Genomic DNA, 12183 nt, shown 5'->3' on the forward strand with positions numbered 1-12183 from the left:
AAGTGGTGGAGCAAGAAATCCCTGCAGCCATTGAGGTTGTGCAAGAGATCAAAGAAGAAGAGATCAAGAATGTGGAATTGAAGGAAGAGAAGAAAGATGAGGTCAAGGCTAATCAAAGTGAGGGCGACGGCGTAGTAGCAGCAGCAACAGCTGATGTCAAGGGAAATGAATGTCTATCTCATGCTCGACAAAATGCCCCAGTGCCGGAGTTGTCTGTGGTTTTACCTATCTCAGCCGGTTATAGTTTATCACTGTCGTGGCTGCTCAAGTGGGTTCCGAGGCCTATGGTGAAGCTGAAATTCATGGCTCAACTTGATGAAGAGATGGATAACGTGGGCAATGTGTAAGGGGTATTGGCTAAGGCCGAGAAGGACCGGATTTATGTGGTTGCATTGCTCCTTTGTGGATTGTGTTACTTCTGCTTGGTAGCAGTTGTGACAACATTGAAGAGCTTAATACATTCGTGTATAGATGAGAACATGATCAAACAGGGTGTTGAACAGATTACTGCGGGTGCCAATTCAGTCAGCAGGAAATCTGGCCCAACTTTAATAGAAAAAATATGTGCAACAATTGAGAGCCTGCTTGATTATCAATATGAAGCAGTCTGGGATATATCGTTTCAGATTGTTTCTACCATGTTTGAAAAATTAGATGGAGACTTTGGTTTCAAGAAAGAGTTGCATGAGTGTGTGGGAACTGCTCTTGGCGCTGTGGGACCTGAGAAATTTTTTAGTCTTCTACCTCTTAATTTGGGTGTTCCAGATCTATCTGAGAGCAATCTATGGCTGTTTCCGATCCTGAAACAGTATATTGTTGGTGCTCGTTTGAATTTCTTTACTGATTCAATCTTACCCATGGCTACAGAGATGAAGAGGAAGTCAGCAATGCTTGTAAAGGAAGGTGATATCTGTCAAGGGTTCAAGAGTGATAACAATGCTTACCTTGGACTGCTTATTCTTGATTTTGTCGAGGGCTTTCCATTATCTCAGAGAATATCAACTATACGAGATGTTGAAGACAGACTTAGTAAGGATGAGCAAGTTCTCTCTGTTGCTCAAGCTCTCATGAGCAGTTGTTGGTCTGACTTCTTCCCACTCCAAGGAGAAGAGCTGCATATGTCCACCGCATGCCACCCTCAATTGGATGGACAAATTGAGATGGTTAGCAGGTGCTGGGGAATTTATTTGAGATGTATGAGGGGTAATAAATCTACTAGCTGGGGTAATTCCATGGCGGATTGTTCGAAGTTGCTCCACAGAAGACTATTCTTCAAGCTTCCGGAGGTCGTTCTCGAATTTGGGAATCGTATGAATGGGGAAATTGAATCAGCTCCGCATAAGATTGAAGAACCGAAGCATCGCACGGAGCGCGTCTTTCGGGTTTTCAGAGGCATGTTTCAACCTTTTGTTGAAGGAAATATGCAGATACTAAACCTTGAGGACAAGGTTAATTGAAGGGGGGGAGATTTGATGCATGAAAATGGAAATAATAGGATAAAGAATAAACGTCGAAGACGAGCTGGAATAACACGTGTGCATGGACGCATGCACACGAGAGAAGCTTGGAGAAGATGGACACGTGGCGTGAAGCTTAGTTAGTTAGGAGTTAGTTATAACTTCCATTTCAAGTTAGTTACATAGTTAGTAGTAGCTCACAGCTATATAAGCTGTAGCTCCTTCATTTGTAGCTCTCATTCATTCATATTAATGCAAGTTGCTACTTCTTCTTCACTCTCGTCTCCTTCTCATAGTTCCTTTCGTGTTGGTACAATTCCGGTCGTCGTTCCTATCATCGATGACCCCGATTCCGTACCAAACCCCTAATCTAAACCCTAGGGTTTGAATTTTCGAATTTTTGCGGTAATTCGACGGCAAGATTTGTGTTTTGAAATTAATTTAGTGGATTGGTGCTCAGATCATCAGAAGGTGTAATTGATCAAATTCAACATCTTTTTGAAATTGAATCAGTGGATTGGACTAGATAAATTACGATACTACTACTACAATTTTTCCCATACTTATGACTATATTTATGGATTACAAAATAGGGATGTATTCATTTCCTTTTCCTATATTTCCTTCTTTTTCCTTCTTAATATCAGCCATTAGATTAGAGAAATGGACGGTCAAGATCAACATTGGGTAATTAATCCCGTGTTGCATTATTTGTCCTATTTTGTGCATTATGAGGGTACAATAGTAATCTAATAATGGCTGGAAACCGCTACGAATAATGCACCACATGGTCACGAGTAATGCATATAATTGCCTATATAATGCACAATATGTGAACTGCAATGCATACGAACAAGATGTGTTGTGTTATGATGTTTGACACACGTTTCTTGTTTCCCCTAAGGGTTTAATAAGCTTAGGGGCTAGGGTATAGTACGTAGACATGTATGTAATCTTCACATGGTAACGAGTAATGGATATATTTGACTATATAATGCACAATTTGTGAACTGCAATGCATACGAACAAGATGTGCTGTGTTATGATGTTTGACACACGTTTCTTGTTTCCCCTAAGGGTTTAATAAGCTTAGGGGCTAGGGTATAGTACGTACGCATTAATAACAAATTATAAAACGATACGAATAATTCACCAAATTGTCACGAGTAATGGATGTTATTAACTATATAATGCACAATATGTGAACTGCAATGCATACGAATAAGATGTACCATGTTATGATGTTTGACACACGTTTCTTGTTTCCCCTAAGGGTTTAATAAGCTTAGGGGCTAGGGTATAGTACGTAGACATTACTAAATGCACGTATGTAATCTTCAATCCGTTGATTAACCCATATACACAATACCTCTAATAATGCATAATATACTGAGATAATGACAATTAACAGCTACATAATGCACTACCTAAACCAAATAATGCACATACGTATATTCCAATAACAACAATTTGTTAGTAATGTCTACGTACTATACCCTAGCCCCTAAGCTTATTAAACCCTTAGGAGAAACAAGAAACGTGTGTCAAACATCATAACATGGTACATCTTATTCGTATGCATTGCAGTTCACATATTGTGCATTATATAGTTAATAACATCCATTACTCGTGACAATTTGGTGAATTATTCGTATCGTTTTATAATTTGTTATTAATGCGTACGTACTATACCCTAGCCCCTAAGCTTATTAAACCCTTAGGGGAAACAAGAAACGTGTGTCAAACATCATAACACAGCACATCTTGTTCGTATGCATTGCAGTTCACAAATTGTGCATTATATAGTCAATTATATCCATTACTCGTTACCATGTGAAGATTACATACGTGTCTACGTACTATACCCTAGCCCCTAAGCTTATTAAACCCTTAGGGGAAACAAGAAACGTGTGTCCAAACATCATAACATGGTACATCTTATTCGTATGCATTGCAGTTCACATATTGTGCATTATATAGTCAATTATATGCATTACTCGTGACCATGTGGTGCATTATTCGCAGATACCAAAATGTGGCAGTTACTTTTCCGTCAAATGTCAATAATAACCCTGTAATGCATACAACCACCTTCTATAATGCAACACGGAACCAGTTTTATAGAATCAATCTAATCCGTTGATGACTTAGATCTAACGCGTAATATTAAGAAGGAAAAAGGATCTAAGATGTGAAAAGGAGAATAACGCTCCCCTTACAAAATAAATAAAGACAAAAATTTGTGTCATTGATAATTAACTTTCTTTATTTTATTTTTTTAAAATTTAAATTTTATTTTATTTTATTTTATTATATTATTGTCTCCATACTTGTCTATGTTTGTTTTCTTCTTGACTGCTTAACAATCTGATAGTATTAGAGTTGTGAATTGGGATTCATACTTGATGCTTCATGGCTGAATCTTCCATGGAAACATTGAGGCTGTTTAGTTTGCAAAATTATATATGTGGATTAAATATGTATTTTATTTAATTAATAGATAATCATGTGATAATTAATCATAATTATCTTTTTAATTAAAATAATCTCATAATTCAATCGTATATTTCTTGATTTAGTCCAACAAACTGAATAACCACAATATGTACAAAATATCAAGTGTTAATTTAGCCTGAAATGTATGCATAACCACACCAATGTACTAATCTAAAAACTTGGTAACAAATTTGAAATATATATTTTTTTCTGAGTTTTACTCCGTAGTTGTTAACCTTGTTAATGATAACCTTATTTTTGACAGTTCACTGGCCTACTCACTGTAATAAATTGGTGACATAAGGCAAACAAGATTAAGAAGACTGTAATTGTAGTTTGTTACTAAGCTGTTGAAGTTGCTTAAATTGTTTACATAATTTCGCAGCAAATGCATTTATAATCAAAAAGTTTATGATACTTGGGCACTTTGCTACCCACACAGACCTGTGTTCTATCAAAGTTCAAAGGGTTGATAGCTTGAACTCGTTGTTGTCAGTGCCCTTCTACTTCTAGGCTTCTTTATTCTTTTAGTATTTTGGAAATGGCTTTGTAAACTTTATTTCCATTATAGTTGTCATGAAATTAAGTTTGGCATATGAGTTGTTTCATTTAACATGGGTTATTGATTCTTTGTTTTGTCGGCATATTCTTATTCATGTATGGCAAAATATGCATATATCATTGATTATATTTTGCATGTTGACATCTCTTTAATCTTGTCCCATAGACACTTGAGGATTATTTTATCTTATTTATATAAGTGTGGATAACCCTCCTTTTATATGAGAATTTTTAATAGGTTGAGTGACTCGTTTATAGTATAATATCAAAATGGGCCTAAGTTTTTAATACTGGTTCTTCCTAAAATGAGATCATTTAGGTGAAGACGAAATCTAAGTTGAGGCATCTTATATAAAATGTACTCCACATCAAAGTTTCTTGCGATGTTTGAATTTATACCGAGGTGTTGTGCGAAGACGAATTCAATTGTAATATCATATCAACGTTGTTTTCATATATTTAAGTAGTAGTAGTACTAGTAGTATACATTGAAGTAGAAGTACTCTTTTCTGAAAGTTGAATTGATGTAGCAAGTTTTCCCTATTTATGCCGAGGTGTTGTGCAAAAAAATTAAGAAAAACAATACTCTGTTGTTTCATATATTTACAAATAAATAAGTCTTCATTCATTTAGAATAAAATCTGTGGATATATAAAGATTGACCGGTCCACGTGCAATTTGTGAACAATACATGCAACAAATAAATGTATTTACCTTTTTCTCCAATCATAAAATTGTCTGTTTGGACGCAGCGTGGCAGCTCCATCCTTATCCAATAACGTTGAGCTTCATTTACTCTAAAGTTGGATGATATCATATGCTTCATATTAGGTAGATGGCTACATCTACAAAATATCTACATGTACCTTCTTCTTTTAACCTTACTAAATAAATTATGTGGATGCCTCACAAATTCAAATTTATATTGGATAGTGGTATGTCCAGAATTTTATATTTAATGGTATAATAAACAATTATACTACTATAACACATTGGCATTTAATTATTCAGTTTTGTGTTGGAAGCTCGGAGTAGTCAATACTCATTCCACTTTCTTTTTTCTTTGTTCCTTTTGTTCGTTTTTCACTCTCACTATAATTTATAAAACATTAAACTTCAATTTTTATATAAAATATTACCTATAGAAATAAACTATATGGGACTACACGACATAGATTATTTTAATGTGTAATTGATAAAGTAATAGAGAATGAAAATATATACTCAAAATTATGTTAGTTGATGATGAGACCGGTAAATAGTAGAGTAAAATAAGAATAAGAGAAAGTTAATAAATAGATATTGACTATTTCGAATGAATGGAAATTATGAAACTGAGAGAATATTAATTTTCGAGTTTCGTGTTAAGATTTGTATACACGCTCAATTCTTTTTATTAATGGTGGTTTGCAAAACTAATATGTCCATGAAATAGAAAGTAATGTCACAACTCACAAGTGAGCCCATTTATAGTATAGTCATACTTTATAGACTAAATTTAGTTAAGAGTCGAGGATCTTATCATAAGAAACAAATCCGTATTGAAGATTAAAAAATCTAGCTAGATTAAACGTGTACAAGGGGAGGGGGTGAGGAAATACTAGAAATTATAGCATACCATAAATAGACGTAAACAAATTAGGGTGAGAATGATTACGAAGGATTTGTAAATTTGAAATTGAAAATAAAAGATGAAGATAATATCAAATCCCAACGACTAGAACCAAAAATATGGTGGACAGCCTCACAAAAAAAGCAAACTTCCATAACGGCACGACTCCAATTAACGCTCCAAAGGAAGAAATCTTTTTCAAAAACCGCCCGGGCCCACTCCCCGCCACGTGTTCTTCCAGCTGTCCCTCAACCCTTAACCAGTAACCGTTACGCTCCCCCGGTTCTTTCAGTTACCCATATCATTCACGCTTTATATACCTCCCTCCTCCCCTCTCTCAACCAACTTCGATACATTCAAATTTATTGTACCTATATTTTTACACCTCTATATATACATAGAGAGTAAGAGAGAGATAGAGATAGACACAGACGCGATTCGCGATTACTCAGTTCTCAGTTCGGGTTTTTTGATTAATTAATTGGAAATCGATGGCGGCGGGGAAGAGCGACGCCGGCGACAGGATCAAGGGGCCGTGGAGTCCGGAGGACGACGCGCGGCTTCGTGAACTCGTGCAGCAGCACGGCGCGAGGAATTGGTCGCTGATTAGCAAGTCGATCCCCGGGAGATCGGGGAAGTCGTGCCGGTTGAGGTGGTGCAACCAGCTCTCCCCGGTGGTAGCGCACCGCCCGTTCACGGCGGAGGAGGATGCGATTATTCTCCGTGCGCACGCCGAGATCGGGAATAAATGGGCGACGATCGCTAGGCAGCTCAACGGACGTACGGATAACGCGATTAAGAACCATTGGAACTCGACTCTGAAGCGGAAGTTCTCCGGCGGCGGAGGGGAGGATCGGCGGAGTCAGGTGTTGAGGAGAGACGGAAGCGGCGACGTCTCCACGGCGATGGCGAAGTTGAGCAATCCGATTGACGGATCTAGATCGGGATCGGGATCAGGATCAGGATCAAGCCGTTCCGATTCAGATATCAGCGATTCCGGTTACGATTTAACGGAATTCTCGTTTCCGGTAGCGACGACCGCCGCGGCGGTGGCGGCGCCGTTGGAGGACTGCGATAGCGAGTTCACCGCTTTGAGTCTTCGATTGCCCGGCGTTTCGTCTGCAGATCCGGCCGTTGATAAGGAAGCGTTGTGTAGTAAGTTTCCGATGAAGATGAAATCGGAGACGTTGAATCCGGAGTTGATTGCAGTAATGCAAGAAATGATCAAGGCGGAAGTGAGGAATTACATTACTGGTGGTAGAGAGATTATGAGGTTGAGATGAACGTAATTGGAAAGATTAATTAATCATTAATCGGCGCTGCGTTTTGGTTTGGTTTGGATATTAAAATTTGAGTTAGTTCTACGTAAAATAATGAAATTGTGAGTAAGGTTACGAATGGTGTGATTCGGTTTTGTTTCACTTAATTTGAATTTGATTTATTCATTTAGTTTAATTGAAACGGTTGCTGCTTGCAACTGTTTAGGAGTTAAGATGTGATAATGGTTGGATTTTGAGATGAGTAAAACGTGATCTTCATATTTCTTTTGATTAGTTGTTTTATGGTTTTTGAACTGAAGCGTATATTATTTCTACAACTTTCGCATTGATGAGGAATAAGATATTTGTTTTAGGTTGACAAAAATGTTGGATCTATTCTATTGTACTTTTGAAAAGTTAGATTTTTGTACTTTGTTAGATCTGTTATGCTAACTAACTAACTGCTTTCATAATTTAATATTCAACATTAAATTATATGAGTGGTTTTAATAAATTATATCCCAGTATTTTCTACCTTACCAAATGCCAATGTTTTCAAATTGTACTCCATTAATTTTATCGTTGAAATTTCAGTCGAATGCTAGAACCATCATGCCAAAAATTGCATTATTACTTTCCATCCGAAAATAAGTTTTTACTATATTAATAATATTTTTTTATTTTAAAAAATAATTATCTAAAAACAATTGATGAAATTGATACAAGTTGGAATAACTGATTGGCCACGAAGTACATCTGAGTTAAGACGTTTTGGACTAGCCAATAACTGGGATTCGAATTGATGGAGAATAGTTTTTCAAAAAAAGTTTGAAATGAAATGATACAATTAGTAGAGTTTTAATAAATATGGGGTAAATTCTATAGTTAATCCAAAAAATAAGTTTTAATTGGGCTACAAGAAGGGCCTATTAACTGTTAATTCGGGGAAAATGAAGCCCAAATCCAACAAGTTGGAACTGAAGAAACTTAATCCATAAAGGCCCAATTTAACCTCATTACATCCGTAGAAGCTATGTAACCAACCTATGCTAATACTTTGTATTTTGAGGTGATGTTGTTTGTAAAGAATTTTACACCATAGGCAACAAAATACAATCATTTTCTTAGCTAGAAAAAATTCTCTGAATAAATATAGAGAAGGCAATATAGAGAATGTTTTAATAGATATATGTTGGTCTTAATTATATTTTCAAAACTAAATCATAAATGGCACTCTAGGCAGTAACCAAGTGGTTCAAAATTTTCTTTTTTACTTATTAGTTTTTTAATGACATTCTCTATGATGCTAAATCACAAAATATCACAAACCTAAGTTTTGCTTTTTCATTGATCTTCAGTGTTCTTTGTCAATGTGTTGCCAAGCTAAAATAACAATGTGTTTGAGTTTCTATGTTTTGACATACATTGCATATCTTATGCATGTTCCTTCCAATAAATATGCAACATTAACTAGATTTTTAAGGTTGTTCGAGTAAGATGCATTTTAACTAAACAACTCGTTATTTCGTCATTTCGTTTGATGTCAATAACTTGGTATGCTTTTCCATATTGCAACTAATAATCGTTTGGCCCTTTCTGCACTAGTCTTGGAATGAGTACAGAAATACTCCCTCCACCCTCGATTACTTGTCTTGCTTTAATTTGGATTGGATTTTGAGAACAGTAAAAGAAAGTGCGAAAAAAATTGTCACGCCCGCATTTCCTAAGGATAGGAAGTACGGTGGACCGCGACTAGGGGGGGGATAAAGAAGCGGGGAAGAAAGGGGGTAACAAGAATATTTGACCCAAAACATTTAATAAAGGAAGTTCACTTTTAAACATTGTACTTAAGACGACATTACAAAAGTTAAAGTATTCAGAGTTTAAAGGAAAACATTGTATCGGATTACAAGCAGCGGAAAGACCAAAAGACAGATGCTGCCATGTATGACGACACGACACCATCCAAAAGACCAAATAAAAATACTATTTCAGCTTTGGCTGCTCAACATCCGTCATCCCCATCGTCGCTCAACCTGCACATTAAGAAAACAACATGCAGGGCTGAGTACTTATGCACTCAGTGGACACACGCCAAAAACATAGTTTGTCATGCCATAACAGTGTAACATTGGGGTTTTGAGTATAATGAAAATAACCCAAGTACACAAAATACATTTCATAAATTCGACTGCGCAGTCATTTTCCGATATTGCCACCCTTATTCCCTCAATCATACACTATCTGATCCAAACCATGACAAGGGGCGTGGCCACACCCCAGGTCATCTAGACCGGCCAACTTGCTCTCAGATGGCACCCAGTCTCGTGTACACTAGCCTGAGGGTTCGCAGCCCAACAGACCCGAATTCGATTAAACATATGTGGTAAACCACTTCAGATAGGTTTCAAAACGAAATAATTGGCAAGACAAACAGTTCACCTCCATAAACATTTCCGGAACAAAGTCCGTATTTAAAGATAACCCACATAAAAGTAGGGTAGAAAAGCCCACCTCGATTGCTTAGCTTTTAAAACAGTTCCCTTCAACCACACTTTCCTCGAAAAAGATCACCCTTTTGAAAGATAAATAATATCATGATTAGAGTCAGAAGAGACGAGACTTTAAACGACAATGCATGATTCCTACGTGGACGACTTCAACATCTAGCACGTTACACGTACATACACTTAACAACATATTACAAAACAAACACACAAAGTCACACGTTCGAAACACACCCCGCACGCAAACGACGTACCCAAAACGCGCACACGACACACGAACACAGCACTCCAAGTCCTGGCATACCCTTACTGTGCAACGGCTCACTTGGCTCGGAAAGGTTCGGAAAAAGCTCGGAAAAAGGATCGGCGTCTCGGCCTGGCTCGGTGTCTCGGCCGCCTGGCTCGGCACCTCGGCCGACCGTCTCGGCCGCCTGGCTCGGCACCTCGGCCGACCGTCTCGGCCGCCTGGCTCGGCACCTCGGCCGCCTGGCTCGGCACCTCGGCCGACCGTCTCGGCCGCCTGGCTCGGCACCTCGGCCGCCTGTCTCGGCACAGCTCGGCACCTGTCTCGGCACAGCTCGGCACTTGTCTCGGCACAGCTCGGCACCTGTCTCGGCACAGCTCGGCACCTGTCTCGGCACAGCTCGGCACCTGTCTCGGCTCAGCTCGGCACCTGTCTCGGCACAGCTCGGCACCTCGGCCGACCATCTCGGCCGTCCGGCTCGGCACCTCGGCCGACCGTCTCGGCCGCCTGTTCGGCACCTCGGCCGACCGTCTCGGCCGTCCGGCTCGGCACCTCGACCGACCGTCTCGGCCGTCCGGCTCGGCACCTCGGCCGACCACCTCGGCCGTCTGCTCGGCGCCTAATTTACACCCCTTTTCCTCTGACCCCCGATTCTCAAACCCTATACGACAAACACACCACGCATTCTACATCCCAAAACACACCCAAACACCTGGGATCATCCCTTCCAGACTCTCCACAAATCTGCCCTAGGCTGAACCCAACAACTCTCGGCCAACACACACGAAAACTCTCGAACCAAACACTGATTCCTCCGAGCCATCTCTTGGCCAAACACACCCACATTCATCACAAAAACCTATCACTCAGAAACACGCCACTTGCACATGAAAACATCTCCCAAAAACATACAACTCGCGAAACTGCGCAGTTTACTTGCAAAAATCATAATAAAATCATACGACATCCAAAGAAGCTGAAATTTACACACCACACAAAGGACACATTAACCTTTACACAGTTCAAAATTCGTACCCAACGGAGATCGTTTGCTTAGTTAAAAAGGGGTCGGAACCCACTGTCAGTTACCAACAAAGACATGCTTCACACAGACACATCATCCCACAACCTATTCAGCACCTAAACCCTCCAAAACGTCCTATATGCATGAGGTTTCGAAAATTAACAAGGGTTAGGGGTTACCTTTCTCCGAATAGTTCGAAACGTAGGTCAAAGCTTCCCTACTCCGATTTCAAAACGGTACGCGAGAGTTTGCTACCTTAATGAAATCAGGAATCAATGAGAGGGAGTAAGAGGGAAGGTAAAAACCGAGAGGGAGAAGAAGGGAGACTTACCAGAGAGAGAGTAACTTTGCGAGAGAGAGAGAGCGAGCGAGAGAATGAGAGAGACCGAAGAGGGAAAGAGATTGGAAAAGGGGAAAAGAATCGGTTAAGAGGGAGTGGGGGAGGTTGAGAAATTAGTGGGGAGAGGGGGAGGGGTTTTTTTTTTTTGAAAAGCCGAGAGAATTAGGGAGGGAGGAATTTAATTTGTTATTTAGGATTTTAATTCTAGCTTAATTAGTTAATCACTTTTAATGCTAGGTAAAAACACCCCATCCGCAACAATAGTGTAAAGCAATTAATATTTCCACACCATATATTAAGCACAACACATAAGACATTCATTAAATTAAAGAACCAAAAACCACAAGATCTCGGACATTCTCACCACTTCCAAGCGCATCTTACTGAACTCTTGGATTATACTCTCTTCGATAGTAAGAAAGGTGGCCAGCTGAGATTGAGTTGGCCGGTCTAGATGACCTGGGGTGTGGCCACGCCCCTTGTCATGGTTTGGATCAGATAGTGTATGATTGAGGGAATAAGGGTGGCAATATCGGAAAATGACTGCGCAGTCGAATTTATGAAATGTATTTTGTGTACTTGGGTTATTTTCATTATACTCAAAACCCCAATGTTACACTGTTATGGCATGACAAACTATGTTTTTGGCGTGTGTCCACTGAGTGCATAAGTACTCAGCCCTG

The 12183-nt window shown here is 39.2% G+C and overlaps 1 protein-coding gene across 1 annotated transcript; it reads left to right on the top strand.

The window, feature by feature from the left end:
- Positions 1-6489: 6489 nt before the first annotated feature.
- On the top strand, positions 6490-7676 carry LOC121754895 (transcription factor MYB44-like). The gene has a single exon (XM_042150185.1). It carries the CDS (start codon positions 6618-6620, stop codon positions 7407-7409), a length of 792 nt encoding a protein of 263 aa, XP_042006119.1. The 5' UTR covers positions 6490-6617; the 3' UTR covers positions 7410-7676.
- Positions 7677-12183: the final 4507 nt, after the last annotated feature.

The sequence above is a fragment of the Salvia splendens genome, chromosome 11 (genome assembly GCF_004379255.2).
Source record: "Salvia splendens isolate huo1 chromosome 11, SspV2, whole genome shotgun sequence".
In the NCBI taxonomy this organism is placed as follows: domain Eukaryota; kingdom Viridiplantae; phylum Streptophyta; class Magnoliopsida; order Lamiales; family Lamiaceae; genus Salvia; species Salvia splendens.

Bases quoted from the DNA above. Each gene is read 5' to 3' on its own strand.
- LOC121754895 (XM_042150185.1), top strand. From the start codon at position 6,618: ATGGCGGCGGGGAAGAGCGACGCCGGCGACAGGATCAAGGGGCCGTGG.